The 27,584-nt window shown below is 42.1% G+C and overlaps 2 protein-coding genes across 5 annotated transcripts in view; one reads left to right on the forward strand and one right to left on the reverse strand.

Annotated features, from left to right (window-relative positions):
• The window catches only part of DHX30 (DExH-box helicase 30), a 30,679-nt gene extending 29,705 nt beyond the window's left edge, over nt 1-974 (reverse strand). For 3 of the 4 annotated variants that reach the window (XM_081245436.1, XM_081245437.1, XM_081245434.1), the window contains exon 1: nt 884-974. The gene's annotated coding sequence lies outside the window, so the exon portion shown is untranslated. Of the gene's footprint in view, nt 1-368; nt 516-883 lie in introns of all 4 variants that reach the window. The other variant, XM_081245435.1, reaches the window with a different exon arrangement.
• A 22,897-nt stretch (nt 975-23,871) lies between these two features.
• SMARCC1 (SWI/SNF related BAF chromatin remodeling complex subunit C1) overlaps nt 23,872-27,584 on the forward strand; it is a 179,421-nt gene continuing 175,708 nt past the window's right edge. Inside the window, exon 1 of the mRNA XM_081247501.1 lies at nt 23,872-24,081. Coding sequence (XP_081103627.1) covers nt 23,887-24,081 — 195 coding nt within the window. The 5' untranslated portion in view covers nt 23,872-23,886. The remainder of the gene's footprint in view (nt 24,082-27,584) is intronic.

Raw genomic sequence — 27,584 nt, forward strand, 5'->3', positions numbered from 1 at the left:
TTACCGCCTTTAAAGAAACTGCAAGGGAAACCATCAAAGTCTCATTTCGCTCTGGCCAGTAAGTTGCAACCAAAAACAGGTTGAGAATCTGCAAGTAGCCATCTGCAGTCCACTTGCTACAGCGTATGACAAGCCCCTGTGGATGGGGGTTGCAAAGTGGACAACCTCTGCCTTGCAAAATCACAATTAAGGTGACCAGTGTTGCTACACGAGGACTAATTAGACAGCATGCTAACGCCATACTCCTGGCTCAGGGGCTCTGAGGACCCCTGGGACTCCAGTTCACTGCAAACAAAGGACCCAACATGCATTAGGTCTTCCCCTGCGAAATGGGGCAAGTCACCACCAGCAAACAAAGAACACCTCACCCCTTGGCCTCCCCCAGTGACAAGGTCGGTGCAAAAGGGGGCAAACCAGGGGGGCCAGAATGCACCAGGCCTCTTTGTGGAAGAACGGTCCAGGCGGCACGGGGGCAGACAAAGGTCCCAGGGCACTCCGGGGGCTTCCTCCAGGCCCTGCCTCGGGAAACAGAGCATCCCCTGAGACGGAGGCGTCGTTGCGCCAATGAAGCGGCCTCTCCCGCGGCCCCCGCGGTGCCCCTGGCTACGAGGCCCGCCCTGGCGGACCGGTCTGGCCCCCGCCCCCGCCCCCGCCCCGGCTCCATGGCAACGGCAGGCCGAGGCCTGGTTGCTCACGGCTCGGCCCGGCCGGCTTCCCGGGCAGGCCTCGGATGCCCGGCCTGCTCCTCCGGCCCGCCCGCTTCTCCGCCCCACTCTCCGCCAAGCCGGCGGTCGGACCCGGACCCCTCCTCGCGCTGACCACCCACGGCCGCGGTAAGCTCCTCAATGGGGCACGAAAAGGGAGAATCAAAAGCCCAATTCACCTGTTGTTACAGATGTGAAACAAGCCTCGGTGCACCGCGCATGAGCCAAGGGCCCCCCCAACCACGGCCGGACTACAACTCCCACCAGCGGCAGCGCGGCTCCTTCCGGGTCCCGTGGCGGAAGTCCCGCCGGCCGGCGGCGCTCCCCGCCCCGCGCCCCCAGCCCCGCCTCCCGCGCTGGACCTCGCGTCTCTGCGGCTCTCGATGTGGTCCCTCGCCTGGGGCCTGCAGTGGCCGCCCAGGGCTCACGCCGCCGAGCAGCCAACCGGCGGCGAGACCCCGGCGCGTAGCCCAATGGGGGACGGCCGCGGCGGGCGAGGCGGGACTTCCGGCAGGGTCGCGAAGGGGGCGGGCGCGCAGGGGGCCCTGGGGGGTGCCGAGAGAGCGAGTCTGAGTGTCTGGGTTCTCGCAGAGGGTTAGCATCCGGAGTGTGAGAGCGGCAGGGCCTTCGGGTCCTCTGCGCGCCTGACCTGCTCCTCCCGCTGCGAGTGAGCAGGCTGGATCAGGGCTGAGCCAGGAACGAAATCCAGCTCGCGCTCCGGGCTTCCACCCGCCTTCCTCGCCGCGGCTCGTTGCCACGCCTCTTCTCTTCTCCATCTCTGATTTTGTTTCTTTAGGGAGATGAGAATTTCTGCCTCACGAGATTGTTACGAGGATGAAATCTACGTGATGGCGCGTTGTAAACGGTACAACGCTAGGGAAAGGACAAGGTGGCACTTGCAGCTCGGAGTGCTGCTGGGCGGGACCTTCCCCTCCGCCCTTACGTCTCAGAAGTGAGAAAGGGCCTTATCCCCGTTATATGCAGCAGTCCTCCAGGTGAGGCTCCTGTGTGCGTTCAGTGGAATCCAATTTCAAAAGGAGACATCTCGGTGGGGGATACCTCGGAAGCTGGGTCAGGATTTTACAGCTGGAAAGACCTAGAATATGCTTTTAAGATGTGGCCATATCCCTTCATTTTTGTCCAAACAATTAAATTCAACAAGTATTTGTTATTTACTTTCTCTCTGCGTTGGACAGAAGGGTGAGGGAGGTGAGCATGGACCATCATTCATTTAAATAATTATTCTCTATTTTGAGCAGGGCGTGGTGCTATGACGTGTGGGGATGATCCCTGCAAGAATATTGATATATAGCAGTTGATAGGCAGGTGTGGAGAATGCAAAGACCCTGCCCCCAAGGGGCTTAGGGCCTAGTAGAGAAGATGAAAACCTGCGTAAAGCAAAAAGAAAGTTATAAATGCTGGGGAGGAAGAATAAAGTATTCCAGGGGCAGAGAGAACCATGTGAGCAAAGGCATGCAGGTGGAACAAAGGGCAAATCCTAAAACTATTCGGTAGTTCAGTGTGAAGAGAGGGCTGGGTATGTGAATGTTCTTTAGAGGAGATAGAGCAGAAAAAGCAGAGTCAGGAATGCTACGCTAGGATTTTGACTTTATTTTTTTATTTTTTTTTATTTTTTGCGATACGCGGGCCTCTCACTGTTGCGGCCTCTCCCGTTGCGGAGCACAGGCTCCGGACGCGCAGGCTCAGCGGCCATGGCTCACGGATCCAGCCGCTCCACAGCATGTGGGATCTTCCCGGGCCGGGGCACGAACCCGCATCCCCCGCATCGGCAGGCGGACGCTCAACCACTACGCCACCAGGGAAGCTACTTTATTTTTAATCAATTATTTTTTGTAAGACATTTTCATTGTTCTCAGTATGAGAGTAAAATACAGTATTTTAGGGACGTTATTCTGGAAGTGTGAGGGTAGAGTTGGCTGGGAAAATATTAGCTAGGATACTAATTAGATGAGTGTAATGAGGGCTTGAACTGTGCTCAGCAGAGAAAAAGACAAGAAAGATAAGGAGAGGGTGATTGTAGAGCTCCAGGCTGGTCCCTGGCCACAGGTGTGTGGAGACCTGACTTTGTACCCGAGTGACTGGAGGGATTATGCACTGTTAATATGATTAAGTTGGAGATAATAGATTCAGCTTTATTCAGATTGTGTTTGAAGTGCTGTTGTGAATGTTAAATGTTGTGGTCTCTGCTCCAAAGGAAATTCTAATCTGCAAGAGAGGATGAGAAAAGCGTGCAAATAAGTCTTAAATCAAAAGCTAGAGGCGGCACTGCAAGAGGCACAAGTAGAACATTCTAAACTTTTTCCTTCTTGCACATTTTATGTTTTTAGTTTTGTCCCTGAAGGTCTTTTCTTATTCTTGAACCTTGGACTCTTAATGAATGGCTGTATCTGGTGAGGCTGATAGAATGATCCATTTTATATCAAAGTGAGTGCCAGTTAGTGTCTATCTTTTCCCTTCCCTCCCATATATTTTATCTCTTATTTTCTAGTCATTACTTTAACACTGCCTTATTTTTCTCATCCCTGTCCAGTCCCTAGATTTCATTCTTTGCTAACATCTCTGTCTAGAAACCGCCACTTCTTCTGATGTTTCCTACTCATTCTTCAAGGCGCTACTTTGAGCTTCTATTAGCAGTTTATTCTTCCGTGTGTGGTAGCCCTATTGAGAATAGTGCTGCTGTGAACATTGGTGTACAAGTATTTGAATACCTGTTTGTTTTCAATTCGTTTGGTGTATACGGAGGAATAGAATTGCAACTTTGCTTTTTTTTCTTTTTGGCCGCACCTCTCATGCTTGCAGGATCTCAGTTTCCCGACCGTGGACTGAACCTGGGCCATGGCAGTGAAAGCGCCAAATCCTAAGCACTAGCCCACCAGGGAACTCCCAACTTTGCGGTTGTTTTTTTTGTTTTGTTTTGTTTTTTGTCCACTCTGCGTGGCGCGTGGGATCATAGTTCCCCGAACAGGGATAGAACACGCTCCTGCACTGGAAGCGTGGAGTCTTAACCACCAAACCACCAGGGAAGTCCCCCAACTTTGCTTATTTTTAAAAGACAATTAAAACCATGAAACACTCTTAGCATTCTTTCTTCAAGTATTGGTAAGATTTGTTTTCTGTCTCCATCTGGGTCTCTGCTCAGATGTTATCTCAGAGACAGCTTCCCAGACCGCCTATGGATTTATGTGTGTATTCTTACTTACCAACTGTTTCTCCCTAGAATACAGATCCTTGAGAGCAAGAACTTAATGCTTTGTTCACTACTGTGTCCTAAGCACATTGCACAGTGCCTGGTCCTATTCAGAAATAAGTACTGAATAAGTGTTGAATGAGTGAGCACTTTCACCTGGGAGGCTGGTTCCAGTTTAGGGAAACAAGCACTCCTATTGGGGGGACAGAAATTGGTAGTACTTTTTTAAAGGGTGGTTTGGCAGTATCGGATTTAAGATGTGCATGCCCTTTGACCCATTTCAGTTCCAAGAGTGTATCTAACCATCATCATGAATGTGTGAGAAAATCATTGGTGCCTTATACTTAATGTTTAAAAAAACCCTACACATCTCTTATTAGGAGACTAATTGAACGAAATAGAATATATCTGGGACTTCCCTGGTGGTCCAGTGGTTAAGACTCCACACTTCCAATGCAGGGGGCGCAGGTTCAATCCTTGGTTGGGGAACTAAGATCCCACATGCTGTGCGGCATGACCCCCCCCAAAAAAATACATCTGTATTAGTCTGCTTGGGCTTTCAGAGCAAAGTACCAAAGACTGGGTGACTTAAACAACAGAAATTTATTTTCTCATAGTTCTGGAGGCTATGAGTCCAAGATCAATGTGCCATCAGAGTTGGTTTCTGGTGAGACCTCTACTCACAACCTGTAGACAGTGTCCTCACATGGCTTTTCTTCTGTGGTTGCTTGGAGAGAGAGAGGTCTCCGGTGTTGCTTCCTCATGTAAGGACACCAGTCCTATCATATTAGGGCCCCAATCAGAGGACCTCATTTAACCTCAGTTACCTCCCTAAAGGCCCCATCTCCAAACACAGTCACATTGAAGGTTAGGTATTCAACATATAAATTTCAACATATGGACACAATTCAGTCCATAATAAAATTAATTAAATGAAGGAGGAAGCAACAGTTTAAAAGGATGAGCTAGATCTAGTGTACAGACATGGAAAATATACAGGAAATGTCAAGTAAAAAAAGCAACTGCTATAACCAGTACGTTTATGATTCCAAGTACTTTTTTTTTTTTTTTTTTTTTTGGCTGCGTTGGGTCTTTGTTGCTGTGCTTGGGCTTTCTCTAGTTGCAGTGAGTGAGGACTACTCTTCGATGCAGTGCTCGGGCTTCTCATCGCAGTGGCTTCTCTTGTAGTGGAGCATGGGCTCTAGGCGCGCGGGCTCTAGAGCGTAGGCTTAGTAGTTGTGGCGCATGGACTTAGTTGCTCCGCGGCATGTGGGATCTTCCCAGACCAGGGCTCAAACCCGTGTCTCCTGCATTGGCAGGTGGATTCTTAACACTGCGCCACCAGGGAAGTCCTCAAGTGCATTTTTTTTTTTTTTTTTTTTTTTTTTTGCGTTATGCGGGCCTCTCACTGCTGTGGCCTCTCCCCCTGCGGAGCGCAGGCTCCGGACGCACAGGCTCAGCGGCCATGGCTCACGGGCCCAGCCGCTCCGCGGCATGTGGGATCTTCCCAGACCGGGGCACGAACCCGTGTCCCCTGCATCGGCAGGCGGACTCCCAACCACTGCGCCACCAGGGAAGCCCTCAAGTGCATTTTTTATTTTTATCTTTTTATCAATTTTTATTGGAGTATAGTTGATTTACAATGCTGTGTCAGTTTCTGCTGTGCAGCACAGTGAATCAGCTATACACATACACATATCTACTCTTTTTTAGATTATTTTCCCATTATAGGTCATTACAGAATGTTGAGTTCCCTGTGCTATACAGTAGGTTCTTATTAGTTATCTATTTTATATTATATAGTAGTTTGTATATGTCAATATCCCAATTCATCCCTCCCCGCCACTTTCCCCCTTGGCAACCGTAAGTCTGCTCTCTACATCTGTGACTCTGTTTCTGTTTTGCAAATAAGTTGATTTGTACCATTTCTTTAGATTCCACCAAGTGGCATTTTTTTAAAAAAAAAAACATGTTTATATGTATGCTTATGTAAGCACAGGACATTTCTGAAAGGATATATCAGAATTCTTAACTGTACAGCTAGGTCAGATTCTCTCAGTTTTCAGTTAATACTCTTCTATGTGGTTTGCTTTTGGGGAGCCAAAAGTATGCATTCCTTTCATGATAATAAAAAGTAGAAATGAAGTATTTGGAATATGTAGGGCTTCTGAGAAAGAAATGTGGTTACAATGGTAGCTGTTAACACACCTATGCTGGCAGCTGTGCATACCTTTTCAAATATATTCAACTCAGATGTACATTTCTTTTTATTTATTTATTTATTTATTTATTTATTTTTGCGGTACGCTGGCCTCTCACTGTTGTGGCCTCTCCCGTTGCAGAGCACAGGCTCCGGACGCGCAGGCTCAGCGGCCATGGCTCACGGGCCCAGCTGCTCTGCGGCATGTGGGATCTTCCCGGACCGGGGCACGAACCCGTGTTCCCTGCATCGGCAGGCGGACTCTCAACCACTGCGCCACCAGGGAAGCCCTGTACATTTCTTTTTTAAAATTTACTTTCTATTATGAATAATTTCAAACATACACAAGTAAAGAGATAGTGTGTGTTAGGTGAGGCAATCTGCCATGGACCCTGAGCACCCCTGCAAGTTCTTGTTGGGTATATCAAGAGTGCAAGGCCCTGACTGCTCTTTACCTGGGCTATTTCTCAGGATTGTGTTTTCAGCAAGCAACCTTGAGGGAAGAAGTATTATCTCCCCCATGACAAAGGGCAGACTTAGCTTCCACTTGCTATAAAAACTGAATCTACCAAGCTCAGTGTTCCTCTCTGGTAATGAAATCCATTATGTGAGCAGACAAAGGTGGTCAGCCCTTTGTGTCGCACCCAGGAAACTTGCGGCAGGAGAACTGTTGCAAACCAATATGAATGTCTGGCAACTGCTTTTGCTGTGATTAACATCCTTTGTGTCTGACCCGGGGGCTTGTGTCTTCTGCCATCATCAGTGGAATAGTAATAGGGTAGCTACCAGTTTAGCTTGTGTAGGTTAAAATTCCAGACCTGCACCTGCATAGTTCCTGTCAGTACAATGAACACCCATAGTCCCCATCTTTCCCAACTAGTTTTAACAGTTATCAACTCAAGGCCAAAACTGCTTCATCTATAAATCCCCATCAGCCAATGTCCACCACCCCAGATTCTTTTAATTAGATTATACCATTTCATCTGTAAAAATTCTGGGGTGCATTTCTGTAAGATTTTTTTTATTCAGCACAGTCACAAAACAAATATCATACTTTTAAAAAGCTGGTAAATCCTTAATATAATTTTTATAATTCTTAACTATAGATAAATTCTTTTGGGTAAATTTGAATCTTATCCCTGTCCTTTGCACCAATATTTTAAGTTTGGTATCATTGCAACATCAAAACATGAATATAGTTTATTTGTTGACTTTCCATGGGTTAATTTTTTGGACCTCAAAGTGCAAAGATAGGGGAATTTGGGTAATGAAGTATCACGTGTTTAGGTATGCAGTAAACACAGTTATAAAATCAATTACTTCTGACAGAAGCTCTAGTTAATGTCATTGGCCAAATTGTACAAGTCAATTATCCCCAACCTTATAAAATATTTATTGGTAAAACTGGAAAGAGAATGTGTAGCTCCCAGGCTGCTTTTTAGCCATCACTGTTAACCATGGTACTGCCAAAGGACCAACATTTAGGCTTTTTAGAAAAGTGAATGAAACTGACTTCTGGTCAAGATAGTACACACTTTGATGCCACTCCCTTTGCTCAAAACACATGGTAGAATTAACAAGAAAAGATTGAAATTACATATCCATATTCAAAAGCAAGATAAACTCTTTTGTTGACCAGGAACAGGAGCTGTAATCTTGCTGGGCTATGGATCCAGAAATAGAGGCAGTCTGGAGTTTGTAACTTAAAAGGTAACAGATTGAAGGGGTGGGTAAAACCATGGCATGTGGCTAACTGGGGCCTGGATTGCTGTTTGCAATTAGGAATTTAGTTAGGGCTCCCTAAACTCAATAGAGGTTGAAAAAACTACATCCCATCTGTGCATGAAGACCTAGTTTATATTAAGTTGAATACTTAGGAAGCAGACACAACATTGAATCCAGACCTAAGTCCAGCTACCCTCTCACTTAGTGCCTGGAACTCCTGTCTCCCAAATTTCATGGTGCGAACAGAGTCTCAAATTACTAATGTAAGACTTGTTTCTGGTTGGTGTTCCTGGAGAATTGGGTAGAGGTTACCACAAAACCATGAGGGGAGGAAAGATAACATGTACGGGGAAACTTTTTCCATTCATGAAAAGCTTAGAAGTTAAGCTTCCAAAACATACAAGAAAACCTAGCCAAAAGAAAGATAACCAACAAAATCAGGATCAAGAGATGAATTCACTGTAATTGAAATGAAAATAATGGAGCGAACTGATAATAACTTTAAAATAAATATGTTTAAGGACTTCCCTGGCAGTCCAGTGGCTATGACTCTGCACTTCCAATGCAGGGGGTGCGGGTTCGATCACTGATCAGGGAACTAAGAACCCCCATGCCTCGTGGTGTGGCCAAAAAATAAAGTTAAAAAAAAACCTAAAACAAATATATTTAGAACACTCAAAGACATAAAGGAAGGATACCTTTTCTAGAAGAATAAGAAATTGTGAAATAAAAGTGGTCAGAAATGAAATGGTAATGGTAGATATTTAAAGAACCAATTAGAAATCCTAGAAAATAAAAATGCAGTTATTGAATAAGCACATCATGAGCAAATGAACCAACGCTTAGGGCAATAATGCCCACCCCTGATTCAGAAGGAGGACTAAGGTCTTATTTAAGAGGAAGATAAGAAGGTGAATGATTTAGGATTTTGTTAGAAAATTTTATTTAGCGTATAAAAGGAATGTAAATATAACTACTAAAGAAATAGAAATATAGTTCTCCAAGCCACTCAAAGGGAAATAAAACTAATAACTGAACAGAAGGCAGGATATAAGAGAAGCAAAGAAAAAGCATGGTAAACAGAAAAAATACATATATATGAGATGATAACAGTACATCAAAACATAGCAATGATCACAATGAATGTAAAAGATTTAAACTTTGCTCCTTTTTGCCCTTACACCGGGGAAGTCAGTGACCAAGCTAGTCAGAGGTTTTTTGGTGCCAGGCCTCTGTCCTTTGGGTCTTTTGAGTGGGACATGTAATTCTTCTATTCAGCGCTAGAGGTCAGCAGCGTTCACTACTGTATTTCTTCCCCCTAGGACTCTATAGTACTTCGGTCAGATTCTCACAAAGCAGGAATGCGTTTCTTTTAGACCTGACTTATCTTTTATCTAAGACTCATTCCCAAATTAAAAAAAAAAAAAAAAAGTATGGTCCTTAGAGTTTCAGCTGCTCAAAATAGTTGCCAAGGATGTATTTAACTGCCTGGTAGATCTAGGGAGCCAGATTTTTTGATGGGCATTGGTTAGATGTTCTGTGAATATGGCTGCTATAGCTACAGAATGAGGCTTCGAGCCATAGCTAGAGAGCCTTCATTGGATCTTAGGGCAAATAGATTTATACAAGATATTGTCTTTACTGTTGTTGAAGACTGTTATGAATCTTTCTGGCTAACCGTTAACATTGAAAAATCTTATGGTTTGTTCACTCTCTTGGTGGTGTACTACCAGATAGGATTCTTTTTCTGACTTTTGCCTTTATATTTGCTCAAAAGTTTATGGGGCTTTGTCTTAGCCCTTCCTAGGAGAAGCAGAGAACCAGGAGGGATTCATATGTGGGAACACCCTTCTGCTGTGACCAGTTGTCCAATTTTGCCATTTTCATCTTTACTATGTTAATTAGTGTTAGTGGCTGTTAGTCAAGAGTCACTGACTGCAAATAATACTTGGTTACTTAGGCTGAGTTTGAAACCAGTAATTATGTTTAACTTGTGTTTAAGTAGGCAATGGCTCATTTTAACTTCATTTAGCTGATGTCACGTGGGAACAGAATAATTTCCTTATGCTACTAAGACCTTAGTATATTACTATGGCCCATTGTAGATGTCTAATAACTTTATGGAATGAGTATGAATTGGCTAATGGAGTCTTTTCTTTCCAGACTGACTGCCAAGGGAAAGAACTTTTAAAGTTGAGCTGTGAAATTCATCCTTGTTAAGTGGCTTTTCCAGAACTGAACTATGCCATTTGTTAAAGCTTTAAAAGACATAGTGAATGTTCGGAATTTCTACCTTGGATGTGAAGGTACATATTTGTATGCAGAAAAACAAAAGAAAATTGAATTTTAAAAATAAAATTTAATGCTGAAACCCCTGAGCAGTTGAAAGTATTATTAGAACTGGTAAAACGAATCTCTGGTGCAGTAAGTCAGAGAATCTCTGGGAAACAGTAATAATTGGAGAAGGTGTGGAGAGGAGCTTCTGGCTGTCTCCAGTTCATAAGCTGGGTGGTGGTTACACAGGGGGTCCACTTTGGCATAATCTGGCGAGCTCTACACTTATAATTTATATGCATTTCTGTAAGTAAATCACCCTCCACTAAATTTTTTTAAACTGATATTTACTGAATTCTACTTTAATTCAAACTGCATCTTAAAGTTCCTCAGGTGAAGGAAACTTCTCCAGGTCCCTGGTCTTTAGCCTGTCTTGTCAAGACTTTGGTTCCTTCGGGTTCCAGGAGGCCTACTGAGCAGTGAGTCTTCCCCAGTTTCTTCCAACTATTTGGTTGGCCAAAAAGTTCGTTTGGTGTTTTCCATAAGACGGCTCTAGTGGCGCTTAGTTGTCTTTAACTTCATTTGAAACAATCTTGTTAGACTGTATTGTGACAGCTGTCATATCAGCGTGCATTTAGGGAAAAACTTATCAAAATTGGTGAATTTTTGTGTAGCCATTTTAATATTGAAGATGGAAGAAAAAAGCAACATTTTTGGCATATTATGCTTTATTATTTCAAGAAAGGTAAAAGTGCAACTGGAACACAAAAAGAGATTTATACAGTGTATGGAGAAGGTGCTATGACTGATCAAACGTGTCAAGACTAGTTTGTGAAGTTTTGTGCTGGAGATTTCTCGCTGCATGATGCTCCACGGTCAGGTAGACCAGTTGAAGTTGATAACAATCAAATAGGTACATTAACTGAGAACAATCAACGTTATACACACAGGAGATAGCTGACATATTCAAAATATCCAAATCAAGCATTGAAAATCATTTGCACCAGCTTGGTTATGTGAATTGCTTTGATGTTTGGGTTCTGCATAAGTTAAGCAAAGAAAACCTTCTTGACCATATTTCTGCACGTGATTCTCTACTTAAATGTAATGAAAACATTCAATTTTTAAAACAAATTGTGAAGGGTGATAAAAAGTGGATACTGTACAGTAATGTGGAATGGAAGAGATTGTGGGGCAAGTGAAATGAACCACCCCCAACCACACGAAAAGCCTGTCTTCATCCAAAGAAGATGATGTTGTGTATATGGTGGGATTGGAAGGCAGTCCTCTATTATGAGCTCCTTCTGGAAAATCAAATGATTAATTCCAACAAGTACTGCTCCCAATTAGACCAACTGAAAGCAGCACTTGACGAAAAGCGTCTGGAATTAGTCAACGGAAAACGCATAATCTTCCATCAGGATAATGCAAGACTGCATGTTTCTTTGATGACCAGGCAAAAAGTGTTACAGCTTGGCAGGGAAGTTCTGATTCATCCGCCAGACCTTGTACCTTCGGATGTCCATTTATTTCGGTCTTTACGAAATTCTCTTAATGGAAAAAATTTCAATTCCCTGGAAGACTGTAAAAGGCACCTGGAACGGTTCTTTGCTCAAAAAGATAAAAAGTTTGGGGAAGATGGAATTATGAAATTGCATGAAAAATGGCAGAAGGTAGTGGACCAAAAATGTGAATACATTATTCAATAAAGTTCTTGGTGAAAATGAAAAATGTGTCTTTTATTTTTACTTAGAAACCTAAGTCACGTTTTGGCCAACCCAATAAGACTCACAAGGGATCCAGAAGTAATGTCACCACTATCCTTCTGAATGTATTGTAGTGTATGTTTCAATTTAACTGTCCTCTGTACTTTCATTAGAGAATGAGTGGAAATGACCTTGGAGCCATAACTCTGGCCAGCACATATTAACAAATTATTAAACCTGGTTTGATCTTTATTCCTACTGTTATATAAAAAATTGTCATAAGGCTTCGACTGTAGTGTGAACTATATCTAAGTACGTTTTTTAAATTGTTGAAATAATTTCACTAACAGAAAAGTATAAAGAAGAGTGCAGGGCTTCCCTGGCGGTGCAGCGGTTAAGAATCTGCCTGCCAATGCAGGGGACACGGGTTTGAGCCCTGGTCCGGGAAGATCCCACATGCTGCGGAACAACTAAGCCCGTGTGCAACAACTACTGAGCCTGCACTCTAGAGCCCATGAGCCACAACTACTGAGCCTGCGTGCCTAGAGCCCGTGCTCCACAACAAGAGAAGCCACCACAATGAGAAGTCCATGCACCGCAATGAAGAGTAGCCCCTGCTTGCCGCAACTAGAGAAAGCCTGTGTCCAGCAACGAAGACCCAACGCAGCCAAAAATAAATAATAAATAAATAAATAATTTTTTTAAAAAATGAGTGCAAAGATTTCCTGTATGTCATTTACCAATTTCCCCTCTTGTTGATACTTTATCACATTTACTTTATATTTTCTTTCTCTTCTAAAAGTTTGCAGATGTGATGCCCAATTACCCCTAAATACTTTTTTTTTTTTTTTTTTTTTTTTTTTTTTTTTTGCGGTACGCGGGCCTCTCACTGTTGTGGCCTCTCCCGTTGCGGGGCACAGGCTCCGGATGCGCAGGCTCAGCGGCCATGGCTCACGGGCCCAGCCGCTCCGCGGCATATGGGATCCTCCCAGACCGGGGCACGAACCCGTATCCCCTGCATCGGCAGGCGGACTCTCAACCACTGCGCCACCAGGGAGGCCCTCCCCTAAATACTTTAGTGTGTATTTCCTAAAAATAAGGAAGATCTCCACATAACCATCAAAATGAAGAATTTTGATTTCACATTGATGTAATACTATCATCTAATCCACAAACGTTATTCAAATTCTGCCAGTTGTCCCAATAATGTACAGGATCATGTGTTACGTATGTTTGCTATGTCTCTTTGGTCTCCTTCAATCTGGAACAGTTCCTAAGTCTTTCCTTATCTGTCACAACCTGAATAGGTTTTAAAGGTGCCGGCCAGTGACTTTGTAGACTGCTTCTCAGCTTGGATTTGTCTGATGTTTCCACCTGATCAGATTTAAGTCAAGCATTTTGGCAGGAATGTCACAGAAGTGAACTATCCTCTTCTCATCGTGTGGCACGCCATGCTGATTTATCCCATAACTGGCATCGTTGCCCTTTAAAAAAAATTTATTTATTTATTTATTTATTTATTTATTTATTTATTTATTTATTTTTGGCTGCATTGGGTCTTCGTTGTTGCGCACGGGCTTTCTCTAGCTGTAGTGAGGGGGGGCTACTCTTCATTGCAGTGCACGGGCTTCTCATTGTAGTGGCTTCTCTTCTTGTGGAGCATGGGCTCTAGGCACGTGGGCTTCAGTAGTTGTGGCTCTCAGGCTCTAGAGCACAGGCTCAGTAAACTATGGTTTCACTATGATGTGTTTAGGTATGGCTTTTTTTTTTTTCCTTGTTGAGATACTTGGTCTCCTTGATTCTGAGGATTATTGCTGGAAATAAAGCAAAAATTATCAGGCATTATTTCTTCATATATTACTTCTGCTACATTCTCTTTCTTCTCTCCTTCTGGAAATCTAATTAAATACATGTTGTACCTTTACAGCCTCTATGTGCCTTACACTGTACTCTATCTTTTCTTTTCTTATTTCTCCATGCTTCTTTCTAGATATTTCTTTTGATTTTCTAGTTTACCCAGCTGTATCTAATTTTCTATTAAAACTACCCATCAACTTATCAATTTCAATTACCCGTAATGTGTTTTTCTTTGTATTTTATTTATTTATTTTTTAAACATCTTTATTGGAGTATAATTGCTTTACAAGGGTGTGTTAGTTTCTGCTTTATAACAAAGTGAATCAGTTATACATATACATATATCCCCATATCTCTTCCCTCTTACGTCTCCCTCGCACCCTCCCTATCCCACCCCTCTAGGTGGTCACAAAGCATGAGCTGCTCCCTGTGCTATGCAGCTGCTTCCCACTAGCTCTCTATTTTACATTTGGTAGTGTATATATGTCCATGCCACTCTCTCACTTCATCCCAGCTTACCCTTCCCCCTCCCTGTGTCCTCAAGTCCATTCTCTACATCTGCATCTTTATTCCTGTCCTGCCCCTAGGTTCTTCAGCACCATTTTTTCTTTTTTTTAGATTCTGTATATATGTGTTAGCATATGGTATTTGTTTTTCGCTTTTTGACTTACTTCACTCTGTATGACAATCTCTAGGTCCATCCACCTTACTACAAATAACCCAATTTCATTTCTTTTTATGGCTGAGTAATATTCCATTGTATATATGTGCCACATCTTCTTTATCCACTCATCTGTCGATGGACACTTAGGTTGCTTCCATGTCCTGGCTATTGTAAATAGAGCTGTGATGAACATTGTGGTACATGTGTTTTTCAATTTTAGAATTTCTATGTGCTATGTGCTATGTCTGGGAAGATCCCACATGCCGTGGAGCAACTAACTGAGCCTGTGGTCTAGAGCAACTAACTGCGCCACAACTACTGAGCCTGTGGTCTAGAGCCCATGAGCCACAACTACCGAGCCCGTGTGCCACAACTACTGAAGGCAGCACGCCTAGAGCCCGTACTCCGCAACAAGAGAAGCCACCTCAATGAGAACCCTGCGCACCTCAATGAAGAGTAGCCCCTGCTCGCTGCAACCAGAGAAAAGCCTGCACGCAGCAATGAAGACCCAACGCAGCCAAAAATTTAAAAATGAATGACATAAAATAAATAAATCTATTAAAAAAAAGAAAAAAACCCTCAGGCTCTGACACCTCATGCCAGGCTGCTCTCTCCGTGGAGAGGCTTTCCTCACCTGTCTCAGGCTCTGATCAAACATGCCAGGCAGCTCTCCCATGTGAAATCCCTTCTCACTCCACCTAGGCTCTGATATCTCATGGCATGTTGCTCCTCTGTGTCCTGAGCACTCTCCTTACCACATTTGGGACCTGATATCCTGTGCTGGGTTGCCCCCACATGGATGCCCTCCTAACTGTTCTTGGATTGTGACATCTCACAAGGGACAGCCCCTCAATCACCGTGTGGATGCCCTTCTCACCAGGCTCAGACTGTGACACCCCAATCTGGGCTGCCATAGCCTCCTTCCCTGTGCAAACAGATGCTCACCTAATAGCTTTTGGAATAAATTGTTCAGGATAGAAAGGGAAGAGGAAGGAGAGAAAGAGAAATATTTAGTTTTTAAAAATCCAATCTGAAATTTTTGCATTTTAAGTGAAACCTTTTTGTTCTAAGAATTTTAATGCAATTACTGATAAATTTTGGGCCGGAGCTACCATTCCGTTTTCTATTTTTCATTTGTCCCTATACTCAATTCCACTCGTTTACTGCCTATTATTTTCTAACTCTACTATTATGGATGACGTACACAAGTCTCTACTCTTCTACTGGTTCACTAGAAATTAAACGTGCATCATTAATTTTCAAACATTAATGTTAATCAGTATCTTTACCTTCCTTCTTAGAATACTACCATTTCTCCACTCACAACTTACATACTATTTTTGTTAAATATTTAAATTCTACATTTTAAAACCCCACAAGACACACTTTGTTTTATGCAGTAAATATTGAGTTACCCACTGTTTACCACTTTCTTTGCCCTTCATTCCTTTTTGCAAATCAGAAATCATTTTTCTTCTGATGTACATCTTTTAGAATTTCTGCAGTTTTACTGAAATGAATCTAATAGAGAATCTCTTTATTTATCATGCTTGGGATTTGTTAGGCTTCTTGAATCTATGAATACCTGTAGTCATTTTTAGGTAACTCTCAATCATTATTTGGTTATTGCCTCTACTCTCTCTCTCATCCTCTGTGACTCCAGTTCCATGTATATTAGAACTTCTCACTGTATCTTCTTTCTTACCCTGTCCCCCTTGCCCCCTGCCTCCCGTTTTTTGATCTTTCTGAACTTCAAGAATTATTTCGTCTGACTTATCTCCCTAGTTCGCTGATTCTTTTGCTATGTCCAATCTACTGCTCAGTATGTCCAGTAAGCTTATAATTTCATTTATTATATTTTCTCATTGGCTCTTTTTCAAACCTATCACTTCTAACAATTTTCCAATTTTTGGATGAAAGTTTCAAACTTATATTTTATTTCTTAAAAATAAGCATAGTACACCTTAAACTAGTATATTTTATGTCAATTATATCTCAATAAAGCTGAGAGAAAAAAGAGAAAAAAACCATAGTGGTTTTATGGATTATATCTAATAAATTCAATATTTGAAGTCCCTGTTGGTCTCTTCTCTCTTTTTTTCCAAATTTTTAATTGTGGTAAAATACACATAAAATTTACCATGTTAACCATTTAAAAAATTTTTAATTGAGATATAATGGACATATAACATTAATTTCAGGTGTACAACTTGATTCAATATTTGTATACACTGCAAAATGATCACCACAATAAGTCCAATTAATATTCATCAACTTACATAGTTACAAAAATTTTTTTCTTGTTATGAGAAATTTTAAGGTCTACTCTCTTAGCAACTTTCAAATATGCAATACAGTATTATTAACTATAGTCACCATGCTGTACAGTACATCCCCATGACTTATTTATTTTATAACTCAAAGTTTGTGCCTTTTGACCCTCTCCACCCATTTCTCCAACCCCTCACCCTCCACCTCTAGCAACCACCAATCTCTGTCCTCTGTATTTGTGAGCTTGTATTTGTTTTTGTTTTTAGACTCTGCATGTAAGGGCGATCCTGTGGTATTTGTCTTTCTCTGACTTATTTCACTTCACTATCTTAATCATTTTTTTTTAATTTTTAAAATATTTAATTAATTAATTTATTTATTTTTGGCTGTGTTGGGTCTTCATTGCTGTGCATGGGCTTTCTCTAGTTGCAGTGAGCGGGGGCTACTCTTCGTTGCAGTGCACAGGCTTCTCGCTGCAGCGGCTTCTCTTGTTGTGGAGCATAGGCTCCAGTTGCGCGGACTTCAGTTGTTGTGGTGCGTGGGCCCAGTAGTTGTGGCTCATGGGCTCTAGACTGCAGGTTCAGTATTTGTGGCACACGGGCTTAGTTGCTCCGCGGCATGTGGGATCTTCCCAGACGAGGGCCCAAAACCGTGTCCCCTGCATTGGCAGGCAGAGTCTTCTTTTTTTTTTTTTTGCGGTACGCGGGCCTCTCACTGTTGTGGCCTCTCCCGTTGCAGAGCACAGGCTCCGGACGTGCACACTCAGCGGCCATGGCTCACAGGCCCAGCAGCTCAGCGGCAAGTGGGATCTTCCCGGTTCAGGGCACGAACCCGTGTCCCCTGCATCGGCAGGCGTACTCTCAACCACTGCGCCACCAGGGAAGCCCCAGGCAGATTCTTAATCACTGCGCCACCAGGGAAGCCCCATCTTAATCACTTTTAAGTGTACAGTTCAGTGATATTAAATACATTCATCATGTTGTACAACCATTACCCCATCCATCTCCATATCTCTTTTCATCTTGTAAAATTGAAACTCTATACTCATTAAGCAATAACTCCTCATTTTCTCCTCTCCCTAGTCACTGGCAATCACCATTCTACTGTCTGTGTTTAAGATTTGACTACTCTAAGTGCCCCATATAAGTGGAATCATGCACTATTTGTCTTTTTGTGACTGTCATTTTATTTAGTATAATATCCTCAAAGTTTATCCATGTTGTAGCATATGTCAGAATCACCTTCCTTTTTAAAGCTGAATAATATTCCATTGTATGTATCATATTTTGCTTACCCATCCCTCTGTGGATGGATACTTAGCTTTTGGCTACTGTGAATAATGCTATTATGAACGTGGTTGTACAAATATTTCTTCAAGACCCTGCTTTTATTTTATTTTATTTTATTTTTTAAGACCGTGCTTTTAATTTTTTGGGTATATATCGAGTAGTAGAATTGCTGGATCCCATGGTAATTCTATTAATTTTCTGAGGAATCATCCACAGTGAGTGTAATATTTTACATTCTCACCAACAGTGCACAAGCATTCCAATTTCTCCACATCCTTGTCCATACCTATGATTTTCTGGGGGGTTTTAATAGTGGCTATCTTAATGGATATAAGGTGGTACATCATTATACTTTGGATTTGCATTTCTCTGATGACTAAAGATGTTGAGCGCCTTTTCATGTGCTTATTGTCCATTTGCATATCTTCCTTGGAGAACTGTCTAATCAAATCCTTTGCCAATTTTTGAATTTTTTTGTTCTTGCTGAGTTTTAGGAGTTCACAATGTATTCTGGATATAAATCCTTCATTATATGATTTGCAAATATTTCTCCCTCTCTCTGGGTTGCCTTTTTACTCTGTTGATATTTTTTTCTTTAAAAATATTTATTTATTTACTTATTTATTTATTTGGGTGCACTGTGTCTTTAGTTGCGGCACGTGGGATCTTTGGTTGGGGCATGAGGGATCTTTTAGTTGTAGCATGCGGGCTCTTAGGTGCAGTATGCGAGATCTAGTTCCCCAACCAGGGATTGAACCCAGGCCCCCTGCACTGGGAGCCCAGAGTCTTAACCTCTGGATCACCAGGGAAGTCCCTGTTGATATTCTTCTGATGCAAATTTTTTTTAATTTTCATTAAGTCCAATTTGTCTACTTTTTCTTTTATTGCCTGCATCTCTGATATCACATCCAATAAATCATTGTCTTTGGTGTCATATCCAAGAAATCATTGTCAAATCCAATGTCATGAAGCTTTTGCCCTATGTTTTCTCCTAAGAATTTTATAGTTTTATCTCTTATATTGAGGTTTTTGATCCATTGTGAATTAATTTTTGTATACAGTGCGAGGTAAGGGTCCAACTTCATTCTTTTGCATGTAGTTATCTAGTTTAACCAGCACCAGTTGTTGAAAAGATTGTCCTTTCCCCATTGCACGGTCTTGGCACCCTTGTCAAGAAAATCGTTTGACCATACACACAAAAGTTTGTTCCTGGGCTCTCTATCCTTTCCATTGATCTATATGTCTGTCTTTATGTCATACCACACTGTTTTGATGAGTTTTGAAGTCAGGAAGTTGAGTTCTCCAAATTTATTTATTTTTTTAAAACTTTTGTTTTGTTTTGTTTATTTTAGATTCTACATGAAGTTTAGGATGGGTTTTTCTATTTCTGCAAAAAACATCCCTGGGATTTTGATAGAGTTTGCATTGAATCTGTAGATTTCTTTTCATATTGTAGACATTTTAAAATTATTAGGTTTTCCCTCCATGAACAGAGGTATGTTTCCATTCATTTATGTCTTGTTTAATTTCTTTCATTGATGTTTTATAGTTTTCATTGTACAATTATTTTACCTCCTTGGTTACTTCCTAAGTGTTTTATTGTTTTTGAAGCTATTGTAAATGAAATTGTTGAGATTTCCTTTTCAGATTGCTCATTATTAATATATAGAAGAAATGCAACTGATTTTTGTGTGTTGGCTTTACATCCTGCTACTTTGCTGAAATCATGTATTAGTCATACAAGTTTTGTTGTAGAATCTTTAGGGCTTTCTATGTATAAGATCATATCATCTGCAAACAGATATCTTATTTCTTCCTTCAATTTGGATGCTTTTTATTTTTTTTTCCTTGCCTAATTGTTCTGGCTAGAACTTCCAGTACTATGTTGAACAGAAGTGGTGAAAGCAGGCATCTCTGCCTTGCTCTTGATCTTAGAGGAAAACTTTGTCATTTACCATTGAGTATGATGTTCACTGTGGGTTTTTCTGTTATTATAGTGAGTTTCCTTCTATTCCTAGTTTGAGTTTTTTTTTAGATCATGGAAATGTGTTCAATTATGTCAAATTATTCTTCTGCATCAATTGAGATATCATGTGTTTTTTCCCTTTACTTTCTTAATGTAGTGTACTACACTGATTTCTGTATGCTGAACCACCTCGCATTCCAGGAATAAATCTCTTTTGGTGTAAAATCCTTGTAATATACTGCTGAATTTGGTTTGCTAGTATTTTGTTGAGGATTTTTTATCAGTATTCATAAGTGATATTTCTTGTAGTGACTTTGTCTGGTTTTGAGATCAGCGTAATGCTGGATTCATGGAAAGAGTCTAGAGGTGTTCCCTCCCTTCAGTTTTTTGGGAAAAGTTTGAGAAGGGTTGATATTAGTTCTTCTTTAAATGTTTGGTAGAATTCACCATTGAAGCCATCAAGTCTAGGCTTTTCTTTGTTGGGAAGTTTGTTTTTGTTTTTTTTTGAATTTTATCTTATTTATTTTTTTATACAGTGGGTTCTTATTAGTTATCTATTTTATACATATTAGTGTATATATATCAATCCCAATCTCTGTTGGGAGGTTTTTGATAACTGATTTAATAAGTGTATTATCTTGTTTTTTATAATTTATAAAAATGGATACATTGTTTTAGATCTAAATCATTTCAATCTTGACCAGACTGCTTTTAATAATCATCTAATAAAATGTTATGGAATCTATTCCTCAGCAGCTTTGATATTATTCCTTGACTTAAATATTAACACTTTTATTTGAATTGAAAAAGGAAGTAAGACTTTTTCTGACAAAAACAAATTTTTTGCTGATTTGACAATGACTAGCTTTGTCAATTAGGTTATATGACAGACATTTTCCATAAATTGAATAAGCTCAATGTTCGGCTCTAAGGTCTAGATGAAAATATACCTAATCCTTGTGATAAAAGTATTTTACCAAAAATATTGTAAAAGTTCAATGAAATAAGCAATATTGTGATTTTCTCAAGCAGATCTGAGTAAATTGATTTAAACAAGATGCTTCTAAGTTAAAGGTAATAGGTATAATAGTCCTTGTCAGGAGTCAACAAACTATGGCACAGGCCCAATCTGGCCTGCCACATATGCTTTTTTTTGTGTGGTAAAAAATATATAACAATATTTACCATCTTAACCACTTTTCAGTGCACAATTCAGTGACATTAAGTACAGTCACAATCTTGTGCAATCATTACTACTATCCATCTCTTAAACATTTTCATCATCCCAAACAGAAACTGTCTGCCTCCTGTTTTTTTGTTTTTTTTTTGGCTGTGTTGGATCTTCATTGCTGAGCGGGGGCTACTCTTCGTTGCAGTGCGCGGGATTCTCATTGCAGTGACTTCTCTTGTTGCGAAGCATGGACTCTAGGTGTGCACGCTTCACTAGTTGTGGCACACAGGCTTAGTTGCTCCACGGCATGTGGGATCATCCCTGACCAGGGCTCGAACCCGTGTCCCCTGCATTGGCAGGCGGATTCTTAACCACTGTGCTACCGGGAAGCCCCTGCTACCTGTTTTTGTAAATAAAATTTTACTGGGAACACAGCCATACTCACTCATTTATGTATTGTCTACAGCTGCTTTCGTGCTACAATGGTAGGGCTGAGTAGTTGTGAAATAGAACATATGGCCTGCAAGCCTAAAACATTTGCTATCTGACACTTTATAGAAAATATTTGCTAAACCCTAGTCTTTGATACATTTTAGAGAAGCCTTTTGGTATCCTTCCCAGAAACTGAGAAAGCTAATGACTGTAACAACTGGCATCAATCATACAGTTTCCAATTCTTTTCCTCAAAATTGAAGAAACCTAATCAACTCTTCACCTGTTGAGCAATAAAAATACTTCTTGATAGATTGCTATGTGAATTTAGCTTGCAGTTTGGAGAACTGTGTGAAAGGTAGAGTTCACCGCTAAACACTTTAGCATGCATATTTTGAATAAGAGTTCAGTATTTGTTTACTGTTCTTTTTTTTTTTTTTTTTGCGGTACGCGGGCCTCTCACTGTTGTGGCCTCTCCCCTTGCGGAGCACAGGCTCTGGACGCGCAGGCTCAGTGGCCATGGCTCACGGGCCTAGCTGCTCCGCGGCATGTGGGATCTTCCCCGACCGGGGCACGAACCCGTGTCTCCTGCATCGGCAGGCGGACTCTCAACCACTGTGCCACCAGGGAAGCCCTGTTCTTTTCTTTTGAGGGGAAATTTATAGTAAAATGCATACATTTTCTTTACCATTCCATAATTGGTATACATCTGTGTAATGCAAATCTATTTCAAACTACAACTTATTATCACCCCAGGAAACACTCTCATGTCCCTCCTTCCCCTCCACTCCCCAGAGGGAACCATACTTCGGAGTTTAGCCTGTTCTATACCTTCATATATATTGAATTGTACTATATATATCCCTTTGGGTAAGATTTATTTCACTCAGTATAATATCTGTGAGATTCATCCATAATGTTGCTGTACCAAGTTTACTCCATTTGGTTATGTTAATTTGTCAAATGGGTTCTTGCTCTTTTCATTATTGAGTTGTAAGAGTTCTTTCTATATTCTGGATATGTCTCTTATCAGGTATATAATTTGCAAATATTTTCTCTCATTCAGTGGGTTTTTTCATTTTCTTGTCGGTATACTTTGAAGCACAAAAGATTTTAATTTTGATGAAGTCCAATTTATTTTTTCTTTTGCTGTCAATGCATTTTCCTCCAGCCTTTCTTCCTCTACTCTATCATTCACACTGCTGCAGTAGCTACACCGTAATCGGTAATTCTGGTCATGTCATTCTCTCTGTTCAAGCTGGTTTTCTAATGCTTACAGGATATTCCAAATTCACTGCCACCCAATAACATCTCTGCTTCCACTCCATGGGCTTAAGGAGTTTCACCAAGTATGCTTTCACACTTTAAAGACTTTGTTCCAGTTTTTTCACGCGTTTGAAATCTCCTTTCCTCCCTGATCACAGTGTCTTCATTCTTAAAAGTTGGTCTTAAAAACTCACAAGCAATTAGTCACTTGCTGTTCAGGGGTTAGATAGCATTAAGTTCAAAACCCCATAGTGGCCAATCATATTTCGTTAATAATTTAAAATTATTTGTCTTCTGCCTCCCTGTAGGTCATTCACTCATTCATCAAATATTTATTGAACATCTGTTAGATAACAGGTACTGTTCCCAGCACTGAGGGTACACCTGCGAACAAGTCAAGACTAGGCTCTCATGCAATTTATGTGGAAAGTATTCAATAAGAAAATAAGAAAAATACCAGGTCATGGTGAGTGTTACGCCGACAATGTCGAGTATGATTGTTCAAGATTGCATGGTCAGGGATCACTTTTCTGAAGTACCTTTAAGCTATGATTTGAAAGCGCCTGAGTGACAGAGGGGATCAGCTGTTGCAAGGGGTGGTGGTCCCAAACAGGTGTTTACAAAGGACGACAGGGTCACTAGGTCTGAGGGCAAGGGGGCAGGCGCAGATTCCCACCCGGCGTGTGGGTTCCTCCGCCAGCACCTCCGCCACACCCTAAACGGGTTCTTCTCTCGGAACATCTCACGCCAGTCCTTTTCTCCCCGGCGGTGGCAGACGATAACACAGAACCTCCGTGCAGTAGCAGACTGCATAACGATTCGACGCAGGTATCCGGGAATCAGCCACACCCGAACAAGCCGAAGCTGGGTGGCGGAGACTGTGAACTATCCTACAGCCTGGCGGAAGAGGCGGAGGGAGGAGCTTGTCCTAGGCCCGCCCAGAGAGAGTACTGCGCATGCGTATGCGCGTGCTCTCGTCACTTAGGCGCCGGTCCCGAGAAGGGGCGGGGTCGGCTCTCCGCGCCGGAAGGGGCCTGACTGGGCGGGGCCGGGAGGCGGAGGTGGTGGCTGTGCGCGCGCGTGCGAACGAGGAACGCCGCGAGGGCCGGGGCGGGGCGGACGGGCCAGGCGGTGGGGACGACGCACGGCGACGATGGCCGCGGCGGCGGGCGGCGGTGGGCTGGGGGCGACGGCGGGCGCTGCGGGTGTGGGAGGCGCGGCGGCGGCCGCGGGCCTGGCAGTTTATCGGCGGAAGGACGGGGGCCCGACCAGCAAGTTTTGGGAGAGCCCGGAGACGGTGTCCCAGCTGGATTCGGTGCGGGTCTGGCTGGGCAAGCACTACAAGAAGGTGGGTTCGCGCGCTCGTAGAGGCCGGGAGGCCACGCGACGGGGGCCGGGGGCGGCTACTGGCCTCGCGGGCTTCTGGCCGCCCCTCCCCCCGCGCGCCACGAGGGACAACAAAGGCAGGCGCAGGGCCCGCCACGCCCCCGCGGTGCTCTCTCGGCGTCCGCGCGCCCGGGACTCCCCTGGTCCTCCGAGGTCCGCTCTTGGGAGCCCACGCACCCCGGGCGAAAACCCCTGCCTGCTCCTGCAGGAGCAGTTCGAGCTCAGCGACCCGGAGGGTGTGAATCTTCCTCTTTTGTTGGCTGCTTTAGGTGTGTGAGCAATGATTATTAAAACTGTCTGAGCCAGAGGTGTAAAAGCGGCAAGTTTTGTTTAGAGACTAGTCTTCAAAGTCAAGTGAGGTGACTAAGCTTTTACTACCTGCTGTTGATATGCTAAAGACGGACTATGGACGATTGATTGTACTCGGACGTTGGTTACAGCAGGTTAATATAATGAATTACAGTATTCATGAGAACTAATATTAAAAAATGACGGCTTTGAGCTTCCCTGGTGGTGCAGTGGTTGAGAGTCCGCCTGCCGATGCAGGGGACACGGGTTCGTGCCCCGGTCGGGGAAGATCCCACATGCCGCGGAGCGGCTAGGCCTGTGAGCCATGGCCGCTGAGCCTGCGCGTCCGGAGCCTGTGCTCCGCAGCGGGAGAGGCCACAACAGTGAGAGGCCCGCGTACCGCAAAAAAAAACCGCAAAAAAAAAAAAAAAAAAAAAGACGGCTTTTACTTCACTACTTCTGGTTATGTATAGTGGGAGTGCAAGAGTTAATGTTCACTTGTGGCTAATGTGAGGCCTTCCCTGAGAACCCCATTCATGTTAGATCACCCCGCTTTCATATCACCTTTGTTTTCTTCATACCACTTTTTGAGATTATTTTCATTTACCTGTTTGCTCTACCTTTGGAATGTAAGTTCCGCTGAGTCAGTGGTATTAAAAGTTGTAAGTTAGCCTCTTGTTTATAACATGTTTTTTTAGCTTCCTCTTTATGTAACTATTTAGGAATGACTCCCTTAGAAGGTGTAAGGACGCAGACTGCCAAAAATACTCTTTGCCCCCAAATTTCCGGAACACCCTTTTCAGTTCTCTACTTCCCCCGTTGTGGACCATAGCCTGGGGCAAGGACCTTGTTAGGCCTGTTCACTACAACGTGTCCTGGAACATGTTTGATCCTCATTGCCTCGCCCTTAGTAGTTGCTTAGTAAATATTTGTTGGAATGAATGAAAAGATAGTCTAGGAACCTACTCATTTGGGGTGTACAGCGCAGTGGAGCCTGTCAGCTTTTGGAAGTTGTTAGGCATGGGCAGGGATCTTGGGTGCTTTTGCGTTCCATTGTGGTACTCTCAGAAATGACCATTTCTTATCTGAGGTTTTAGGAAGTGAGAGGCGATATATATTTTGATTTACAATATATTTTTTGATTCTTTGACTTTTCCCCCCCCTGAAATTTTGCAGTCACATTTGGGATTGTAGCTTTTTCTCATTTACATGTAGGTAGACAAGAATATTGTTTTCCCTTGTACAATGGTAAATTGGTCACTTTTTTGGTGTTGGCAGTAGAGCTTCTGGTAGTAGCTAAGGGAATTGAATATATTTATATTTTTAAAGTATTGTTTATCATGTGCCCTTCAGCCAATACTTTGGGTCTTAAATTAATATACCTTAATGTATTTTTCCCCCCAGTCTGGATTTTTTACCCCAGTTTTATTGAGATGTAATTGACATATAATATTATATGACTATATCAATGTAGCTTTAACAAAGAGAAATAGGAATATTCCTTTGGGTAGCAAGGAAGGGAAAAGAAAAAGGGAAATACAGTAATAGTAATTTCTACCTCTCCAAACTCTGCATCTATTTGCGCCCAATTTTAAGAGGGCAGCTTTAGGCTTGGATAATCTTTAAAAGATTTGTTTGGGTGGGTGAGGAAGTGGCTGTGAGGCTGATTGCAGGATTTGTCCCAAAGTGTTGAAGACAGTAGGCTAATGTTGGCTCAGTGTGCCTGAGGCCTTAAAGACAAAGTTAGTTAGGTTTGACCTCTCAGGGTTTCATTAAAGCTAGAGTGTGTTTCTTGGGCCTACTCAGATTAAGAATTGTATATCCCTTGGGCCTGACAGTCAGAATCCTATCAGCCTCTGAGAGTGGTGTTGGTGTGGTGAAAATATTTACCAGAAGGTTCTTTGCTTCCTCTGTACAGGATATATCTCTACCTGGTATACACAGTGATAGGTTTTAACTAAACTTTTCTGTTGCATTTAATAGTGTGTTTTCAAATTCATAAATCTCAGCAAATAAATGAAATAAACATGACATTGATAGTAGCATTTTTATTGATCGGTTTATGTATGCACTCAGTGAGCACCTGAGCATCCACCTTACCCAGGCATTTAAAACATAAGTCACTTAAATCCTCACAGCAGTCCTGAATGATAGATATTATTTACTTCATTTTCCACCTGAGAGACACCTGAGGGTGGAGATTTAAGTAACGTCTCTAAGAATTAGTTAGGAGTGGCAAATTTGGAAATCAAAGGTCTGCCTGGCTCCAACCCCGCCTCCGCCTTTTTTTGTTGGCTGCACATAATCCCTCTCTTTAAGGAACTCACAGTGTTGTGGAAAAGATAGACATAGGCACCTACTTATAAAAACCCAGGTGATTTCACATTAAAAGAGAACTTCCTTGTATTCTTTTTGTCTTCTGAATGCCTATAGGAGGTGCTCAGTAAATATTTGTTCCATGAATGAACAGATTAACTAGTATAGAAACCTGTTTATTTAGGCTTTGTTGATCCATTTGGCTTAGCAGTACAGAAAGGAGAGTGAATACTTTTTGACTGGGTTGAGCTTCAACTAGTGAAAGGAGTCCAGAGGAGGTGACCACTTTAGGTACGCGGAAGCTGAAGCACAGAGAGGTTAACTGTTTGCCTGAGGTTGCATTTTCAGCCCACTAGCAGTGCGGAAGCTTGTTTATCTACCTAAGCTGCCTGCTTTATATTACTGGGTGCATATCTTTCATCCTAACTTTGAAAGATATATTTCTATCCATAGTTCAGAGTGATTTTCAGATGATAAAGCCTTGTGAAGGTGAAGTATATCTATAAGCCATTGAGTTAGTTCCCAGGTAAGTTTCTTCCCGAAGTTTGGCTAACCCCTGAAATAAGATTTAAGATTTTAGGATGATTTAAATAAAGATGCTTTGGATTTAACGAAGATTACTAAAATAGAGTAGATTGCCCAAGGAAGGCATTTCAGTGCCCTTTACATGAAGTATTTAACAGTTTAAGACTATTTTTTTTCTAGATGGGACATCTGCTACAATAGAATTGTTTACGGATAAGTTAAACTTTTGATACTATATTAATGTCACAGGGAATATAAAGCAGATTTATTGATAACAACTTTCTAAACATATACTCCTAACTTTTTTTTTTTTTTTTTTTTTTTGCGGTACGCGGG

Source organism: Mesoplodon bidens (assembly GCF_964165515.1).
Source record: "Mesoplodon bidens genome assembly, chromosome: 10".
In the NCBI taxonomy this organism is placed as follows: Eukaryota; Metazoa; Chordata; class Mammalia; order Artiodactyla; family Ziphiidae; genus Mesoplodon; species Mesoplodon bidens.